The following is a 21,542-nucleotide window of genomic DNA, read 5'->3' as shown; positions in this document are numbered from 1 at the left end:
CCCTCCAGTTGAAATAGAAAGATCAGAGAACAAACAGCAGTGCAGGAAACGGTAATAAGGCAGGTACAGGTGTGTGTGCATGCACACACACACACACACACACACACACACACACATGCACACAGCTGATAGAGGGAGATAGTCACTTCTCCAGGGGGGAACTTCATGCTGAATTACATTTACTCTGAGGTTTCAGTGCATCTTTCCTCCTTGTTTATCTTTAAAATGAAGGGTCTGACTTATTTGTCCAGAGGAAAACTTGCTCCACTCAAATATGACCTATTAAAAAGCTCATGATAATCGGAGGCAGCTATTTATGAGAAACAAGGAGACAGGCCCTGCCCTACTGTAAAGTTAAAGCCCCTCCATCTAAATAGCTGGTGACAGCGTGAAACAGTATTGCTAGGTATTATTGTTTTTATTATTATTTGGGGAATAATTTTCCTTGCATTCATTTAAATGTTCATCTACTGGGCCAGAAGCCTTAATGAGTAGAACAAATATAGTTTGGGAAGCAGCCCTAAGGCGATTGCTGACTGTTTATACTCTGGTTAATACAATATGCACCTCTAGTGTCATACTTCCAATTACCCCAAATGACGCCTTGGTTTCTGCTCATAATCTCGACTCTGGTGAGAACACAGAGTATGAAGTGGACATGAGGAGGAAGAGGAGGTGGCCTGATGCGCGCCCCCGTCTGTTGCACAGAAGTAGGCTGTTTGAATGGAGGAAGGGCCGCCAGTGCCAACAGTTGAGTCAAGTGTCACAGACAGACAAAGTGAATACAGGAAGTTAGGCGGCGGGATTTACAAAAATAAAGTTCTTTAACTCTAATGCTTGAATGTAGCCTCAAGGTTGTGCGCCTAATGAGTTTTTTTTTTTTTTAAACAGCAGCTATTTGCCAAAGTTGCCTCTTAAATATAAGATAGTGAAATAAGTTGGTCGCAAAATGCTCATATTATCTAAGACCACTGAAATCCCGTGATGGCATTTTCTCAGAATAAACACTTAACCTACATTTTATTTTTGAAGGTTTTCTGCCGTTAGATACTGGCCCTAAACGGAGCCAATTGTTTTATTGTGAAAGTCGAGATGGGAAGACTGAAGTCATGTAGCGGCCAGCTTCACTGTGTATGGTTGTTACATTGGAGACATTGGGAGAGAAAAGGAGCAAATGTGCGCGGCGACGGAGAGGGAGGGAGGAAAGCGAGTGCGCAAATAGGCAGCCAGGCACATCGGCAGCCGCGGCAGAGCATCTTCCTGATCCTGATCTCCCGTGTCTTCAGCTGCCAATTCTTCGTGTGCGTCTCTGATTGAGATTTCACTGCCGGGCTGAAGTGTCCAGAAGCCTCCGCCAACCGTCACCTCCCACTACACACTTTCTCTGGAGCTCGGTTATTCTTAGCTCAGCTGTGAGAGACTGTCCTTCCGGTCCTTCTCTTATTTATCTCAGTTTCTTGAATATTTAATGGAAAATGGCGATCTGCGCTCAGTCGTACGGTGTCTTTTGCCTCTTGACAATCCAAACTGTACTTATCATATGCGTCTCCACGCCGACAGCCGGGACCCACCTCTTCCCCCAGCACTACACGTAAGTATCCTGCACGGTTTGGGGGATAAACTGGGATGCGGAGTGCGGAACTAGGACAGGTGGCCCCCGACGAGCCTGCACATGAAGCGCCGTTTACATTGGTGCGAGATGAGCTGCTGTCCCTGATGTTGAGACACAGACGCAGCTTCCGTCTCGGATGCTGCGTTATGAATCTTATTCTCACACAGCTTATGTTGTTTTTGTTGTGGTGGGCAGTGGCATTAAATCCCAAAGTCTTATTCTGCTTGTCACAGTCAACATAGAAACAGGCTACCGGGAGCATGCACATGTGGCACAGGCGGGAAAAAAAAAAAAAAGAGCCAGCGATAGTTTATTTGAACATTCACGGGGGATAAAAATAAAATATATATATATATATGTATTAAAAATAGAGTGTTGTTTTGCTGTCACTGCGTGAGGGAGAATATCCCGTTTAGACACAGTCGTCTACAAAGTCATCCTCTGGAGAAAAGCACTCGCACCGTGAAAATAATCATATCTATCTCACCACGGGGCGCACTGGTATTTTTTAAATGGCTCATTTTGTTTCACTGACTAAATGTGGAAACGTTACACTCGAAATTTAGACGCACTTGAGGGCAGCATCACAAGTGACTGCAAGGCACAGAAAGTAGTAAAGCTGTGGGAAGAGCACGAGAACTATTGCTGGACTTGTTCAGCGTGCACCCGTCGGGGAAATATTTGGAATTTATAGCGCAATTTCTTCCCTTATGTGAACATTAAAATAATTTCACCTTGAAGGACGCACAAAGTCGACGGAAGCGAAATGTTTACCGCAACAATCTACCACCTGTGCGTCGTCAACTATTCAATAAAAGATCGTCAGTAATTTGCCAAAAATCGTTATAATTTCCCTCCCTCCATGACTATAACTTCACGGAAAACTGTATTTCAGATTTTAGCTGATCAGCTTTATGCTCCACAATAAACCCCTCGTGCAACAGTTACTCTTCCACTGGAGTATCGCTTCAAATGTCGCTCTCTTTATAATAACCATGACGTGATGATCTGATGTGAAGACTGTGTGTAGCCTGTAGTGCTGTTTAGTCAGTCAGGTTCACAGAAATGGGGAATTGAAATGATTCCTCCTATGATGCATCCACCAGATCATCCCTTTAAAATCTCCGGGGCTTTGTTAATTTGACGGCCAAGGTGACTTTCAAAGGAAAAATGAGTTATCCTTTATACTACTGTGGATTGACTTAAAATTACAATTTACCGGATCATTGATTTAATTGCTTAAGCTCTGTAAGTGATGCAGCTAATTTGTCTTACACCTGAGTTACTTTGCAAACAATCCATGAATGTTTAGACTGTATTTTATTATATTTAAGCAGCTCCATTTATAAGCTTACACTTTTCTTTTTTAGAAACATTCTGTTTCCAAACTTACATTTCCTTTAATTATACAGGATTTTTTAAAGACAGAAGCACCCTCAAGTTTCCCCGTGGCTCTGTTTAAGTAGATAAAGAGAAGCTAAATATTCTGTAGGGCTGGTTATATATGTAGTCTGTATTTTATACAGTCATCTCTTGGGATTTCTAAACTGGGTTTTGGGTCACCCACATCACAGTGGTATTTACCAGAATTTGACAGTTAATTGAAGTGTATGGGGAGCAATGGTGGCAGTTTACTTGATGTATAGGCCTGACACACACACACACGCACGCAAGCATGTGCGCGGGGGGTGGGGGTGGTTCGAGGTCTAGCTGAAGAAATGCGCCTATAAGAACATTTGTTTCATTTTCACAGCAGTGGTAAGAAAGTGCATGTTTTCTACACCTTGCCATCCACCAGAGTGGTCTGAGCATTATTAAATTATTGCACTGAAGCGTTTATGTTTAGAATTTAGTGGGCATGTAGGTGTGTGTGGCAGAACGAGAAATATCTACAGGGGAAGTTATTTCCTCATTTCTAAATTCTGTGGAGAAAGCTGATAACTGGAATCTAAATGGTCACTTTTATAGTCTTTTCTAGAGGAGTAAAATCTTTTTCTGGCAAAATATCATCAGCAGTTTCCACCAAATGATATGACCACATGCTCAAAAATAGCCCACCTTCTGCCCTAATAGCTATACGAGAGAGGCACTTCGAATGATGAGATCCATTGCAGCCGAGTGAGCGTGGTGACGGTGTGTGTCTGACTCACACAGGTCTTCCATCCAAACTCATTTCATCACACTTTCTGCTTTTCCATAATGTTTGGCTAACATAAATCATAAAACAAGCAAGACACATCAAAACACAAGAAGGCAAATGGCAAAGTTTTACTGCTACAAAAAGCCAGAGAAGATCAGTCTGCTTTCATGTGGTACATTACGACAACTTTTGTCTCTTAAAGAGCGATCACAGCTTTCATAATACAGAAGGTCTCCGAGCACTCACCGAGCATTAGGCCACAGTAGTGCATATAATTTACCAAACAGCCATATCCTCATTTCTCTGTAGCTGCTGTTGAATGTAGAATTCTTCATATTTGATACTATGAAATATTTTTTCCTCACAATCTCTAAACAACACTATTTGTTTTGTGCTTTAAAATATTGTTATGTCAGCTTTATGGGGTTTGGTGCAATGGAAGTCATGGAGTCAGGTCATACCTACAAATGTGATTCTGATTTTACTTGATGTGTTAAATGTAATAAACTTTGTTATACATCAGAAAGGAGGCTGCTCTATCTACAGGTACTTTTATCATGATGGGAGTCATAATACTGTTGAGATTGATTATCTTTATATTGTTATATGATTCAAATGGCTTTTAATTGGTGGCCTAAGCTGTAGTCCACTTTGTGTTCTTAAAGGTTATGTTTTGACATAATATTGACATATGCAGTGGAAGGAAGGCAGTGATGGTGTGTAGCTCACCTACAAGTTTCCCAATCCAAACGTTTGTTTGTTTATAATTGGAGTGGGCAAAATGAACAACATTAATATGGCTTGAATATTTTCCCACTTAATGTTTTTTTTTTTTTTTTTCAAATTGACTAAAATATTAAAATTTACTTGGTGAACATTTGAACTGATGGCGGTCCTTCTGTGTCAAATAAATGTTATATTATAACAATCTTTAAAAGAAACATCTTACATAATGAGAAGGTAAATGGAAATATTAAGTCACTGCCAAGGTGTAATTCTAGCTTATTGATATAAGGCCTTCCTTTGCCTGCTTAGTAATCAATGCCACATTGGTAATTTTGGCACTTTATTTATTTAGTTATCACTAAACTAGTTTAAATCTATCTATCTATCTATCTATCTATCTATCTATCTATCTATCTATCTATCTATCTATCTATCTATCTATCTATCTATCTATCTATCTATCTATCTATCTATCTATCTATCTATCTATCTATCTATCTATCTATCTATCTATCTATCTATCTATCTATCTATCAATCAGTGTGTAGTATGCAGACTGAAAAGGTTGCGTAAGAAGTCTGCCTGGCTCGAGGACGAGGTATTGTCCCTCGCTGTTAGTATCACTGCGTCCTGCTCGGCTCTGTTCTCACTGTAAACTTGTTTTCAGTTCATATTGAATGACCTTTTCATAGTAACATCTTCCCCCCCCCTTCTCTGCTCCTTTTAGAGGCCCTCTTTCTTTCTTTCCTTTAAGCACGGTCCCTATAAACACGGGCAACTTGCACACTCGCTGGTGTGTTTGCTCTGCTGTTACTCTCTTGATGAAGCCCGCTCTGGGTTGGTGATTATGGCGGGCGCTGTCACTACTTGGCAGATTTGTGCAATTTAATAAATCTGTCTCCCCTCTTGTCTTCTGAGCAAATCTGACATTTAAAGATGACATTTGTCTCCGTCATCATATTAAAAGACAAACGGCTGTGTTGTTGATGCTAGTGATCAGCTATCGGCAGGCTGCTGAAAGGAAAAGGTTGGCATGGAATCAGTGGTTGGCTAGCAAACACATGACAGAATTTATTCATCTGATTGCTGAAAGACGAGCTTTCAAAATGTTTTTTTTTTTTTTGTTCTCCCCTTTTTTTTTTCTCTGAAAATTTCTTGTTGCCTTTCCACATGAATTGTTCAGCATGACTCCCAGTTGGCAGGTTGGCCCCTGCTGCTTCTCTAAAGTGATCTGGTAAAAATCTTCATCCATTAAGTCATTTGTTGCTTGCTGGGAGATATACAGTGATGAGCTCCAGCCGTTTGACCTCTTAATTCCAAACTTGGCTCCGTCTAACGGAGATCAGCTCCTGCTTAGGGTGCACTTCTGTCAGACCTGAGCAGTTTTATCGCAGAACTGTTGATCCCAGCCGAGCAAAGACAGACACATACGCTGCCATTGCTGCCAGGACCAACCAGATACAGTATATGCAAGACGTGGTAGGGAGAGAAGGTGCAGATGTCCAACCCAGATATTAGCTGGAGATAGGATAGGGATAGGCGTCCCAAAAGGGGCAGAATGTGGCAGTTTGCCAAAGAGAGCAACACACTGCTACTGTCTTGCAAACGCACTCACTCACATTCAGTGATAGTGAAATGAATGAATTTTTGTGATGATGTTGAAAATCTCTTAACTTTGTTTTGCAGAATGATTCACTGGGCTGGACGCATTGAGAAGGAGCTGGAAAAAGTTCTGCAGCACGTCACCGGAGCTCAGCAGATGAGATCGGTAAGTTGACGTCACGCCTGCATGTGACGCCCTGCAATTTCTTGCATTATTAATCAGGATGATTACACTCCACTTGAAAGTACGGCACAAGGGTGTGCGTGTCTTTGAGGTAGTGTGTTGATTTGAGTGCTGCGGAAAACATTGATCTTCTGTTTTAGCATGAGATAACCTCACATGGAGATGACTGTGTTTTTTCCAAATCATCTTTTGCCGTCAAGAATTTCCTTAGGTCAGATCTCCCTTAACCACAAGTCTTCCTGAAACTTCTGGAATGATTGCTAATTTCATTTCATTTAAAGATAATTGTTGAAACATACATTTTGTATGATATGGTGTTTGGCATTTATCTACATCCCTGTGTGAGTTTTCTTTTTCTTTTTTTGCAGCACGTGTCTGTCCCGTGGTAGAGCAGATGGCTTAGCATAGTGTGATTGACACAGTTTCGTCATATTTCTGCCATGTGCGCATGTTGGCCACGTTTCCAGAGTTTGTAATTCACCCTGAGATAAATGCTTCATTATTGCTATATGGGTGAGTGTGATTCATCCAGCCGGTATGGAGCCTGTGGCTTTAACTCTAGCAGTAACAGTGGTTAGTGCAATGGCTGTTAGTATGGTGGCGACATCGATGGATCCCAGAGAGCAGGAAGTAAGCTGACAGAAATCGTGCTGGTGTAAAGGCTAATGACCATTAGTGGATATCAGGCGCACATTCAGACTGCGTAATAGAGATAGGTTGATTTTTAGCACTCATCCTGTGTAAATAAAACATAGAGAGTGTTTACCAGCTAAAATATTTGCCTTTTGCTGTTTCAGTATTCCCAGTGGGCAGTGTGGATATCTACGCAGGCGGTAGACTTTTAAAATAATGTTACACATTGTTTGAAGGTCAAAGTATATTGCTGTTTGGTTTAAAAATATATTTATGCATCGTCAGAATGTTGTCATTTTAAGAACAATATTGATTTAAACTTGTTGTAGATGCATTTTGGAACTAACGCTTGTGGAGAAAGGCTTTATTAGCGTAAGAGGTTGGAGAGTTTTTTTCAACCTGTAAAGTTGCACGTCACCCATCAGCTGATCTGAAAGGTTAGTAAAATCACAAAATTTGGAGAGCCTGTGTTTTTAGCTGTTTATATATATATATATATATATATATATATATATCATGTCTGCATGATGCAGCTTAGTTTACACGCACATTTTGGTGATCATTTTTATCATTTAGGGTCAGCCAGCCCTAAATCCACTGAATAGTAACCAATAACTTTCAGTATAAAGAAGTACATTTTGAAAACATCCACATTTAGTGCAGTTCAGCTGCAACAAGAAGTCCCTTTTTTTTACATTGAGTCTATTTGATGCCATTATAAAGAAATGCTGCTGCCATAAATCAAAGAAACACGTGTGTTAGTTTACGGGTAATGTCTTTGTCAGGAGGAAGGCTGCAAAGCTGACGATGCGTTCTATCCTCCGGCTCGGATGTAATTAGCGATTTGAACGACTGTCACGACCTGGTCAGTTCTGTCAGCAATGACTTGCAACACAATGATGTTGCAGAATTCCCCCTTGGACCTCTTGGCTCTGGTTGAATTTTTCTCTATTTTTTTTTTCTGCAAATTGCAAAAAAAAAAAAAATGCTAATAACAAATGTGCCCAAGATGTCGTCAGTAAATTTTAGGAAACTTCTTATTAAAACGTATCAACGTTGCGATCACGCAACACAAAGAAGAAAAGAAACAAAGCAGATCCTCACAAGTGAAAAGCTGGAAATGTCAATATGTTGACAAATTGTTATAATCAGTCAGTTGACTAATTGATCGATCTTTGTAATATTTAGATAAATGTGCTGTATGTTACGCTGTCATTTTTACTGCTCGTTATTAAACTGGAACATACTGTATATGATCCTGAGCTTAATGAGACCTAAAGCTGCGACGTGATGTTGACATGATGTTAAGTGCTCAGTGGGATTTAAGTTCTGTGGATTTAAACTAATTTTCACTCGTGGTGACTGAAGCTTATTCTGTGGGCCAAGCTCAATGAAGCCACTCTCTTCTAAAAATGTTACGTCCATCTAGTGATGTTTTGCGTGGGGTGCCCATATGGCTGTGTGTGTGCGTGTGTATGTGCTGGCCTGACTGTGTGCACAGACCGGGTGCGAAAGAACATTTATCATTGCCCCAAACAGGAGTCGTCACAGGGTGTGCTAAATGGCCCAGCATGCCTAGAAAAGCCATTTTCTAAATGGATGCCTCTCTCTATACGTGTGTCTGATAGAAATCTTCCCAGGGCTATGCCGGCTGGTAACAAGATTGCCTCCCTCTGCGCCCCCTTCCTCTTCATGCGCAGTTTATTTTCAGAGACAAAAAATGTAAAGTGTGTGCAAATTATTTTTGAGTTTGTCTTACATGGGGAGAGGCAAGGGAACTAAGTTGAATATAATGTGGTATGTTCAGTTCCTCTTGGTCGAGATTTTATTTTTTCTGACAAGCGAGGTAGTGGGTGAAAGAGAGAGAAAGGCCAAGACAGGCCAGCATTGCACAAGTAAATAAGAACAAAAAACAAAAAGACATGTTCTGAATTGGTTGACTTTAAAAACAACTCACAGATCTACGATATCCTGCTTCCCTGTTCCAAAGTTTCAAGTGCCTCTGAAGATAAATAAAAATTCAAGTTCTTTAAATGTTTAAAATTGCATTCTAATGTATTCTGCCCAGGTTTGGTCAAGATCTTATTTTCACCCAGGGGAGTGAAGGAAAGCTAGAGGGTGAGTGCACTGGAGGAGTTGGAAGTTTCAAATGGAAGAGCGCAGATAGACAAGGAGAGTGGGTGGCTTTCAGAGCGGAGGAGGAGGGTTTTTTAGAGAGAAAAGGAATGAAGGATGGCTTGACAATTGAGATTGATGTTCAGGCAATTCTGTGTGTATATTTAGTGTCAAACTACTTAAGATGGATGAAATGATAGAGGGAAAGGACGAGAATTGGTAAATTTAAATATGTGCAGACAGATGCTGTTTATAGTCCTTATCCTCCTCATTATCCTCCGTGCTGCTGCTTTTGATGTGTTACAGTACGTGGTGATGAGAGGCGGCGGTGGACACTGGCATTGTTTTCTTATCCTCGGGCTTATTCAAAACAGTTTTAATAGGGAACACATGAGCAGTGCGCCCACACCCACATACTGTCATTACAGATGGTTAATCAGAGATACAGACTTGCGACAATTCCATTAATCCAATAATCATGATTATTTAGATATTTGAGTTATTTTTAAGCAAAAAATGAAGATGGGTTACTGGTCCAAACCCATCAAGTGAGAAGATTTGATGCTTTTGTTGCATGCAGGAGGTGTTGCACAGACAAAATAAAATAAGACACTAAAGATGTGTCCTCAGGCTGTGGCAGGTTAGACCCCATTTTGCCTTCAGAACTGCCTTAATTCTTAGTGGAATAAATTCAAGAAGGTGCTGGAAACATTCCTCAGAGATTTTGGTCCATATTGACATGCAGATTTTTTTGGTTGCACATCCATGATGTGAATCTGCCATTCCACCACATCTCACAGGTGCTCTGTTGGACTGAGGTCTGGTGACTGTGTAGGACATTTGAGCACAGTGAACTCATTGTCAATGTTCAAAACAACAGTTTGAGTAGATTTGAACTCTCATTTGAGTATATTAATTCAAAGAACTGCCACTCACTAGATATTTTCTCTTTTTTGGCCCATACTCTGTAAATCCTAGAGATGATTATGAGGAAAAAAATTCTTGTAGATCAGTGATTTCTGAAATACTCAGGCTAGCCCATCAGCATTAACAACCATGCCACGTTCAAAATCACTTAAATCACCTTTCTTCCCCATTCTGATGCTCGGCTTGAACTTTAGCAGGTTGACTTGACCATGTCTACATGCTAAAATGCACTGAACTGCTGCCATATGATTTGCTTACTAGTTCCTTGGGTTAAGGAACAGTTAATGAAGTGGCCCATATATATTCAATATATCAGAATGGACGTGAAAGCAACTGTGAGAATACTACATGCCGATCAGTAAGAGTAAAAAAACAAAACAACACAAAACATTGAGAGGTGGCTTGATGTCATGATCTTGTCTCATGTCAGACACAACTGTCAACATTGCAATTAGTTTCCACCTTCAGTCTGACATTGCCTGCACTCTAAGCACTTTTCATGGTGGATGGGATTTGATTTTCCTCACCCATCATTAGATACCAACATATCTACCTAGACAATAATCCCTCCTACCATCCTGAATGTCTAATCATTAGTCCTTCAGCCCACATCGGACTGATTGCTTTTTTTTAAACTAAGAAACTGCTGTTTCATGTCACAGTGACAGATAAACCAATCTTCTGGCTGGAGTTGACAGACTCAAAAGATCTGGATCTAAGCGAGGAAGACCCGCCAATCACTAATCAGTGACTGTAGGAAGACTTGTTTGATTGATGCGTTCTGCAGAAATGCCATCAAGACTTGCCCACTACAAGTAACCCCCGCTGCAGGGCACGCCCACTTGAGAGCAAAGTCACACTACAAGTAACATCTAAAACATGAGACTGCATGTGGGTGTTGGGTGTTGTGCATGTGGCACACTGGGAAAGCAAAGACTTCTGGGTGTGCTTGGGTGATTCACACACCTCCAGCTACAACTTCTATCTCTACATGCTCCACACGTTTGCGAGTTTCAATGAGCCCTGAGTGTTCTCATTCCATATCTGTGGCTCTAAACTGTGGCAGGGAGACTTCTGTTTTTAGTCTGAGTGTCTTTACTCTAGCCTGGCTCAGTGCTGCGAATCAGCCTTGAATGTCTGGACCAGCTCCACAGAGTCACAGTGAACACGGTGTACAATATTTGGATAAATCTAGTGTAACGTGTCAGAACCTGGCCCCAGTGCAAAATGATCAAAGTGCACCTTTCCTATCACAGTGCATCATAATGTTCCTCTTCCTTTTCAGTCTGTCCCCTGTCTTCTTTGCGCCTTTCCGCAAAGCGTGCTGTCACTTGGATTTTTATACAGGCTGTTTAGTTTAGCCAGAAGTGGCCCCTAATTTTCCTCACCAGCAGCTCCCTCAGTCTCACAATGTCATAATCAGCTGTAACACAATATGTCAGTAGTAAATAAAGCTTTAAAGCAACCAGCAACAGCAAAATAGTAGACACCTACTGTAAACAAAATTATCGCTAAAACACACTGCTGTGCTGTACTTGACACAGTTTGCTATTGCAGTTTTATAACAAATGATAGCAAAATTGGCAACAGTGCACTATAACACATAGGGAAACATAACCGGTGATGGCACATGCTCACATTAACAGCATTAGTCATGTGTGCTCCTATGTTTTAATAAACAAAAACAGAAATGTGATTGTCTCGTACCTCACTTCCACCAGATGTAGGCTAGCATTAGCACTAATGGATGTGTTCAGTGAGTGCTTTTAAAGTGCTTGAGTTACTGTCTTTCTTCTGAGTTACTGTCTTTCTTCTGAGTTACTGTCTTCTTGGAAGTTTTTGGAGTTGTTGTGATGCTGGCATATTTTTCTTTAAGCTTCAAAATGTTCATTAAGATTTGAAAAATGACTCTTTGGACAGCAGACTCACCTCAGTTGGTAGGTAACATGATAAATCTAAGGGACTGTAAAAAGAGGGTTAATGAGGATGAATAGAAAAAAAAAGTGCTGCACTAAAAACTTTGTGTTCACTTTTGGGTGTCTTTTCTTGAATATTTGCTTTTTTTTTTAGTTGGTAAAATGATGGAAAATACCCCCCCCCCCCCCTTGGCCTCAAACAGTCATTTATAAGAATCTGAGAGATGTTCAAGAGAAATCAGTCATTGGGGAAACTATGTTGCAACTCATTTACATCTTGTCTGCAACAAGAAGTGAAGACATTAGATCAAACTAGACACTGCTTGTGTAATTATGAACATACATTTTACAAATCTGTCCTTTTTAAGGCTGTGGGAAGTAGTGATGGGTCGGTCGTGAACGATCCGGCTCTAAGAGCCGATTCTTTGAAGTGAACAATGGGCCGTTTCTTTATTCTTTTTGTTCGTTCGTTCGTTCGTTCGTTTTTTGTTTTTTTTTGTGAAGCTGCACGTGATTGGTTAAGATGTGTGGTGGAATCTGCGTGTCTACATGGAGCAACAGGGCGGGGCAGAGACGCACCACACAGATCAAACACAGAGGGATCGGCTCCTGCAAAGTTTGCTCAGAGACCGGAAAGAGCAAGAGAAAGTTGCGCTTTACATAGAGGCTACATGCAGGAATGGTGATGAAAAGTAATTCATTTTACACATTTTTTTAACTACAGTCTGAGGAGCCATTTGGGAGCTGAAAGAACCAGCTCTTCTTTGGGAGCCTAGCCAAAAGAACCGGCTCTCTGAAAAGAGCTGAACTTCCCATCACTAAGTGCTACCCTTGTCGCAAAAGGCAGATATCACAGCGCCCCGTGCTGAATGCAAACAAATAAATAACGGTGTTAAAACGCTAAATACTGTTGTTATTTATCTTAAAAATAAGTGGCAAGTATTGTAGCTAGAAATGGTGCATCATTCTAAAGGAGCTATCAACTTATAGCTGTCATAATAGCACAGAAACATTTTCTTTTACATTTTTTGACCACCAGCTTATAAAAAGAGTAGCTTATAAAAGGAGCTCCATGTTCACAGAGGCCAAAAACTCCTACAGTTGTCCTTCTGTTTACCAATATCAGTGGCCTCATCCTAGTGATCATTCTTGAAAACATGATTACGATCCACCGTGATGCAAGAGACTCACCTGATGAATGTCCTCACAGAGGTTTTGAACACGTTGGACATCAGAGCCCTCTCGAGAAAATTTATCACTTACACATCTGAGCACAAAGTCACAGTGCTCCCAGATGAAGGTAATGGTTTACTCATTAAGCTGCAAAAAGGTATTCGACTGTGTAGCTATGTAAATTGGACTCTTGGGTCCAGTAAAATATTGTGTCTATTTAGATATACACAGTATTGGCTTATTGTATGTTCTTGGCTGCTTGCGGTCTGGTAGGTTCAAGACTGGTGTACTTTGGTTCATTTTACAGCTAATTTACAATAAAAAGCTACTTTCTGGCTGCTCCCTTAATCATAATGGGCCACCACAGTGGGTAGCTCTGCATGTCTGATTTGGCTTTTGTTTTTGTTTTTGTTTTTTTACACTAGATGCCCTTCCTGATGCAACACCAAAAGAAATTTGTGTCTGTAACAACTAAAAACCCTCCCAACTTTGAGGCCTTTTCCACAGCTCTGGTCCTTTTCATGTAAAATCTTAAAGTACACATTGACTACACTGCAAATGAATGTAATGCTGTAAAAATGACAGTATTTCCCACTGAAATGTATTGGAGTAATTAGTTCCTTGACTTTTTTTTTCACAGACTATTGTGTCAGAACAATTTCCACAAATTCAGTTCAGCAATCGTCTATAATTGTGTTGCCAATTTATGTTTGAATTTCTCATTTTACGTAAAACTGAAATTAATTTCAATAAGAAGATACTAATCAGCATGAATGATTTAGACTGATACATACGACTTCCCCTGAACCCATCGGTTCAGCCTGGCACTTTATATGCATTATGCACTGTGATGATCTGACTCTTCGCCTCCACGCCCTATCCTCCTGCCATTTACTGCTCTTTTCTCGGAACCCGAGAACAGCATCAAGGTCAATATAGCCACATGTGAATGCAGGAAAGAAGGATTTAATAGTAATTAATGGATATGGGACTTGCTCAGTTTTCATATAAACTTCATTCAAGTTTTTGTGTGTGTGTTTTTTTTTGCTCTATTTCTTTCCTTTTCTCCCCTCTGTTTGTATCTTTGTGCTGGATGGTCAGCATTATATCAGCCGGCCCCACCGACCCCATGCTGGTTGCAGGTTTATCTCGGTGCAACACAGATCTTCTTGCCTCTAGTGCTGCCAGTGCACATTCATGACTGTGTGCTTGTGTGTGCACTAAACCCTCTTTCTTTATGTTGTTAACATTGCTTGATGAGCCTCTGGTTCAATTTACTCAGTTCAACTTGGTTTTGTTATATGCTTCCTGAACACAATTTCAAATGTTTTTCCTACTTCTCCAAACCTTTATTTCTTCCTCCACTCAAAAATGAAGGTTGCTCACAGCCAAGACAGCCAGCCCGGACAAACAGATAGCTCTATAAAGTGCACTGGTGGATTTAGTCAGTATTGCTGAGTACAGAAATTTCCAATAATCTGTCTCAAATGCCCAGTCCTATGCTAGACATCTCCCGTTCTCTCACCCCACAACTCACCTCCTCTTTTCTTAAAGCTGATGTCAGCTTCATCCCATTCCCTCTGCAGACTTATCCATCAGTAGATAATTATTTGAGGGCTGATCAGTCCCATTTATAATGTGATTTAAGGGCTTTCTTCAACTACACATGGTTTACAGAAGAGTTGAAGTCCCTCCTCTCAGCACGAGCAGTTACCTTTAAAGGAGCAAGAGCTGGAGTGTGCTCAGACCTCCTCTATCAGTTCTCCTTCCACCCTTCCCCCTCCATGTTCTGGTCTGGACCTTACACAACAGCAACTTGATCTGGTTGTGTGAAACATCACAGGTTATTTCTGAACAAAAGCTGGCTCTCTGCCTCTTGTATTCGTTACAGATGGCTCAAGCTTGGCTTAAGTATCCCTGAGTCATTGCACAGCACACGTCAATGTGCACCATAGTTTACCCTGTCTGTTAAAATGGATGATTAATTCACTGCAGCTTTTTTAAAAGCAGTTTTTACCTCAGCAGACTCTTTTAGCACATGTACAAATGAAAGTTTCTCTACATTTTTGTGGCATCAACTTTACAATGTATTATTATGTGTGCTGAAAGTGTTTGAGAAAACCCTCTCGGACCAGAATTAAAACTGAACATGCTCTTATTATGTCAGAATTAAAAATGGTCAAATAATAGTGTGCTAAAAAAATATATAAATGCTTGGGTCTTGGAGATTTGGTATATTGCAATTATGTATTTAAAAAAAACTCTTTAGTTCAACAAATGTTTAATGTTGTGTACACGCAGGCAGACACAAAAGACTTAAATGCAAAATTTGTATTCATTTCAGAACTGCCTTATTGAATACGCAGACTGTTTTTTCAGTACTAAGTGGTTTGGGGTGTGTTGGTTCAGATACGGTGGAATAATGTTATGAAATAGAAGAATTTAAGCTTACATTCACAAATACTGAGTGAACTGAATATTATGAAAGATTTGGCCGTGGAAATCTGCCATTTTAGCTTGTTCCTGTTTAATTTACATTTTTGTGACAATTGCAAGGTAAACAGTAGTAATACCATTTGTGTGTTTTTGGTGGTGGTGGTGGTGGTGGTGGGGGGGGGCATTATCTATCTGTATTGATACGCCCACAGTGTCAATGGAATAGAAATGTCAAATCAATGAGGGGTCTGCAATTTTTTAACGCGGTGCTAAATTAAGATTGATTGCGGCAATAATGAGGACACTTTGTTAGGCACTAAAGTACTGAGGTCAAGTAGCTCTAATTGTAATGCATTGATACAGTAATAAATTATACACCATTGTTTACAGTATCTCCATATCTATCCAGTTGCACTTCTGCTGAGGAGATACTGTTTAAATCTGGACGAATCCCCATTTAGACATCTCATTGGTCATCTCAATAATGACGGGTCCTCAGGGTACCACTAAAGGGTTGTGTAAACTTAGATATAGTCTGCTAGCAATCTGCTTTTTATTTTGTTTGGTACCCTTGCCTCTCTGTTTGTGTGCTGACTCTGGCGGCTACTGTGTATTTGCCATGGGAAAAAATAAAAAAGCACAACAAAATAACTGGACATTAGAGGCACATAAAACCAGTAGTCGGCTAAATGTTAAGCAGTGCGAGGGAGCTGGTCAGCACCATTACTCCCAGCCCCAGCCTCCCCTGAGCTGACAGGAGAACAGAAGGGCACACAAACACACACTATTTATTTTTCTGCCTTTTTATTGGTTTTCTGACACCAGGGAAGGTTACAAGGATTCCTCAGCTCCCCAGCTTGATGGCTTGGCACTGGTTGGCGGTGTTTGTATAAATGAAAATACATACGTATATCTGCAGAGTGCAACCCTGGGCTGCATGCTGATATCTCTGGGTTAGTGTTAGGAGCAATTACTAGAAATGGCTTTGCAATAAAAATATGACAGTTTGGGGAAAAAAGTGGAACCAGATTATGTAGCGCCAGTCTCCCATCTCCAGTTACACATTATGCTCATTTTGTATGACTATTTTCCCTAGCTTGCTAAAAGTTGTTGAAAACCTCCAGTATTTTTTAATATATGTAATTTGAACATGGAGTGCTGACTGTATAATGACCATAGTTAAATCCTGACTCAGAAATATTTTATTTTGAAACAGATTCCTTGATATCCTTGACTTAAAAAAAAGTCTGGTTTTCCTTCTTCTGCTGCAGCTGCTCAGTCCTATAGTAAAGCCATCTGACTGACATCAATAATGCAAGTTTGAAAGACACAGTGCTACATGCTGTGTATGTTTATGTCTTCTCTGGTCACATCATAAAAAAAAAAAAAAAAATCTTACCTTTATTTAACCAATAAGAGATTGAGTCTCTTTTGTGAGAGTGTCCTGGGCTGACATAGGCAGTATGTTTTGAGTGACAGGAGAAAACCTGCGCAAACACACAGAGAACATGCAAACGCCACACTGAAAGTCCCTGGATTTGAACCCAGGACCTCCTTGCTATGTATCACTGTGTGTATGTCCAATGCAATGAATTACTAGGAGAGAGCAGTAAAAGCCAGCCGGGGGGAATTGTCTCCTTTAGCATGGAACTAACCGGGATGGTCGCAGTGTCTGATTCTCACTGACATGCACTCTGATACATCTGGGGACTGTATTTGTGTAACTAATTGTTGCCTGATGAATTCAAGGAAGACAAAAGGCCAATGTGTTCATCCTACTAGAGGCTTTTTGGGGAGAAGAGAAGGGCCTGCACTTGTTTAAAGGAAGACAATATAGCATTATGTGTCAAAATAGGATTAGGGGTCTGCTAAAGCTCCAGCCCTGTCAAAGGAAGATGCTTTATTTTGCCGATGCTGCAAATCTCTTCCCCTTGTCTCCGTCTCTTGGCATTATTTGCGAAGTGTGTGTTCACATGCTTGTGCAATTTTCATTGGTTCCTCTGTTTGATTGTTCAGGCAGCACATGACGTGTCTTTGGTGCTATCTGCGCTTGACAGAAAGAAACGACTGGGTAGAGTTCCCTGAATGGGTTGCACTGGTAATGTGGAGTGGCATGATGCCCTAGAAAATTCCAGGTGTGAAGTGCTTTATTCACTCCACTGCAAAGGGACTGCTTCTGCATGTGTGAAGTGGTAGGTGTGACGCTTATTCTCCGTTGTGAACAAAATATATTTGTGTCTTTTATTTATGGGTGTTTGCATGCGAGAGAGTTTGGTTGTGCCGAAGTCTCAGAGGTTTTGTCCTCTGCTTCTTCTCTTCCTCCTCCACCTGCACTTGTCTGTGATTGATTGGTCACAGTTCTGAATAACTTTAATTGGCTTGCCTCAGCAGTGGGTGGTTCTCAAACACAGGACCGCTGTGGAAGTCCTAGAAAACTGTTTTAATTTTTGATCATGTAGGCAGTAAGGACTCTCTGCTGCCTTCTGAGAGGGGTCTTCAGAAGTGCTACCTACAATGTTTTAATTCTGTAAATCATCGTGTCTTCTGCCTTGTTCCCTTTCTCTTCAAAAGCTGGAAGTGAAGCTCCCGCTCCCTCCACAATCTGTCCACCCCCTTATTTGGCTTCGAGCTGGACTCGCTCTCATCTCTGCCTCTGGCCCTTCTCCCAGGGCCCCGTTGTTTGATGGGATTGCTGCTTCACGCATACACTCATGTATGCGTATGCATGCATATACCATATTTACTAAAACATACAGTATAACATCTGTGTCTTCTAAAAATTACGTTTATATAATTTGCAAATGAAAACACGCTTCAAGAGGGAGTCAATGTGCAGTCCTACAGTTATAATTATGACACTGATGTTTTAAAGTATTTGTTCTTGCTTTGATATCAGAAGAAAGACTTGTTTTGGTTTGATGGTAAAAGTGCGAGATGTTGAGACAGAAAATGTTTACATTATATACACAACCCTTCTGCTTTTCCAGTGTTAACTGTTTGTCACTGTTCTGCGTTTGTCCGTCTGCCCAAACACACAAAAACTTATAGAAAACCATTGTAAGCTGCCATACTGTTTTCACTGCTGCAGTCACACCTGCTCCTTCACAGTGATCGCCCTAACAAAAGCAAACAGGGACATGCTGTCCTACTGTTGCCATTTTTTGACCATCAAAACCTGTGGACCTGAAAGCCTCCCATAAAGGCCGGCTAGTATAAAATATTGATGTCGCTCGAAGCAGGATGTAGTAAAAAGTATCACTATCAACACATTAGGCTGATTAGAGACAAAGAGAACGCCATTACCTCCCTTTACGTGTTATTTCCCGGTGAAATTGAAAGATAACGAGCCGCGTTTCCATTTTCCCAGCCAATATTACAAACTGAAAATGTTTAGCACTCGTATACTCATTAAACTTGTTGAGCAACTTTCAAACATTATGCCAGTGCCACTGTGCCATTCATTACCTTCAAATTCAAAAAGTGGCCTACCATAAAAGTAAATAAATGATTTTAATGCTCATGGAAGTCATTTATTTTGACAGCAGTGGTTGGCTGCGTACAGTTGCCCTGACTTCTAACCTAACAATTTGCACAAATATGTTTGTTTATAAATAATTATGTTTATGTTTTTCTGTCACCAGTTTCAATGCAGTGGCCAATTGTCTCAGTTATAACCGGCGTTGCTATTTAGATTAGCATCAACACTGTAATTACTATCACTCAGCGTGTATTTAGAAATGACACTGTTGATCTAATTGAATTCAAGCTAAATGCATTAGTTTATTGTGAGTTATAATCACATTAATGACAGTGTAGGTGCCACTTTAAAGGCTCTGCAACTTTAGGTGATACAGAAATAAAGCATGAAAGTGTTTGAGAAAAATATAACAAATACTTGATTCAGGTTACTGACACCTAAGAGCTTAATCAGTTACATTTTGCATGTGACAGTTAAAATTTCATCCCGATGTTTACTAGTGTGAAGCTGCATCTGCTTTGCACAGGTATTGTGTGTGTAAGCCAGCCGTCTGTTGTTGCCTACAGGCTGCTTAAGCTTCCATTGTCATGTGGATGGCATGTGAGTGAATGTTTGGGGATGTTCAGGAGTTAAATCCTGAAGAGTGCAATGGATTTGCTTCTCCTCGGCACAGCAAGGCAGAATCTCTGATGGCGTTTTGGTGCTCTAGAGTTTGCAATATGAGTTGATTGCTTAATGTGTGGCTGGATTCACGTGCCCACACCAGTGGTCTCTCGAGTTTTTGGTGCGATGATTACAAGGCGAGCGTACGCGCGTATGGCCGTGTATGTATGTGCTGGCATGTGTATGAGTGAACTCTGGACCACCAGCTCATTTCACACGCAGGCAGACATCAAAGGCGGTTTGAATTAACCCTGCGTGTCGGGGCCGCTCTGCATGCCATCCGCAATTTCACATCTCTGCCGCTCCAGCAGCACCAAACTTACATGCCCATTCATATTGAAATGAACAGATGGAGTTTTGCCATGCAGCGAATCGCCATCCTTCGCTGAGAAAAGATAAAACTTCAAAAGAGCGGAGATACATTTGGATCTGTTTTTGCAGGTCGCGAGGCTGTATATCGTCGCAGGTGAAGTGAAGGTGTTCTGTGTCTCTGTGAAAGTGTGGGCAAAGTGCAGGTATCGTGTTTTTCTTATTAAAGCGGGTCAATTGTATTTCCATTACAGCTCTCTTGCAAAAGCTGGCTCCCTTTCTCCTTGATTAGACACTCCAGAAACGATGTCATGGTCACGCACACACACACAGACGCACACAGGTAAAAAACATCAAAGCATATGTGGCTCACCTCTTTTAACTCATTTTATAAATCCATAACGGGGAACCTGTCGTCTCACCACATTGTTTGCTTGTGTCCAAAATGTGTGTGTGCGTGTGTTTTTATTGTTTCGACTGGATAGCGTTACCTCTGCCTTTGCCTCCAAACACTTATTTTCACATTTTCACCTCATCTTGGCAGCTAATTTAATTTTATATTGTATTTATTGATCTGGCCAACTTCAATTTCCTACAGCGGCGTGATTCCGCTGCACGATGAAAGCGATAATGTAGATGAACAGGCGGTGGTGATGGTGAGGATGGGAATAGTGATGAAGAGTGTGGCGATGATCATTTCTGTGGGTGATTGTGATTGCGATGAGTTGTATGCTGATTAGAGTAGTTTCTGAAGATGGCGGGGGTCGCTGAAGTGTAGGTGAAGCCATCAGCTGCATGGTGTATTTTTAATATCCCTGAGCCATCAGTAGGCTGCCATGACAGCTGTTCAGTAAACACATTCATATTTCATTAATCTGGCCTCTCCCCTCTCCGCCCTTGATGGCCTCTTATTGTCTCCTTTAGAGGTTGTTCAGTAATCCACTGAGACCTTAGTCGTCCTGCTGTGTTACCTGCACCCACGCTCCCACACTCTGCTGTAAGTACTACATGAGGAAGTCTTTTCTCATGGTTATTTGTCATACTCTTAGTGTTCTGCATGACAGCTAAATTTAACAATGTATAGGGCCACTGTTAATACAGATACACCCACACACATATGCATATAACCCTGCGTATTTATAGTGTGTAAGCACACTCAAACAGAAGGGATCATACTAATGACCCACAGTGACATTCAAACATATGTGAATATTACTAAAAATACTTGTAAAATTAACATTTGTGTAAAACAGACTTTCTTGTCATGTCTGTAATATGTGTAGGTGGCCATTATTTTTCCTTTCTCATGCTCACCCACATACTGTTTAAACATTGGCAATTTAAAAGCCACACAAAGGAGCTCACAATGGCTATTGTAGCAAAACATAACCCTCATAGGCCTGTGGGTGGCGCTACCTGGTTAGACTGAGTTGGAGAAGCAGTTCCTTCTCCATCAGCATAGAAACAACAACTCAAGGCCCAGTTATTTGCTTATTCCAGACTTTTTGACTCTATCAACCACATCTTTGTGGGTAAAGGCCAGCACATTCATTTAGCAAGCCTGTTTTTTTGCAGCCAAAACATTAAAACCACTCACTGACTGGTAAGTAAATAAAACTGATCATTTA

The 21,542-nt window shown here is 40.8% G+C and overlaps 1 protein-coding gene across 2 annotated transcripts in view; it reads left to right on the top strand.

Moving 5' to 3' along the window:
• The first annotated feature begins 1,158 nt into the window (after positions 1-1,158).
• The window catches only part of cacna2d2a (calcium channel, voltage-dependent, alpha 2/delta subunit 2a), a 178,823-nt gene continuing 158,439 nt past the window's right edge, over positions 1,159-21,542 (top strand). For both annotated transcript variants that reach the window (XM_030730460.1, XM_030730461.1), the window contains exons 1-2: positions 1,159-1,591; positions 6,165-6,246. In XM_030730460.1, the coding sequence (XP_030586320.1) occupies positions 1,476-1,591; positions 6,165-6,246 (198 nt within the window). In that variant the 5' untranslated portion in view covers positions 1,159-1,475. The remainder of the gene's footprint in view (positions 1,592-6,164; positions 6,247-21,542) is intronic.

The sequence above is a fragment of the Archocentrus centrarchus genome, chromosome 5 (assembly GCF_007364275.1).
Source record: "Archocentrus centrarchus isolate MPI-CPG fArcCen1 chromosome 5, fArcCen1, whole genome shotgun sequence".
NCBI classification, from domain to species: Eukaryota; Metazoa; Chordata; class Actinopteri; order Cichliformes; family Cichlidae; genus Archocentrus; species Archocentrus centrarchus.
This window is presented reverse-complemented; position numbering and strand designations above follow the sequence as displayed.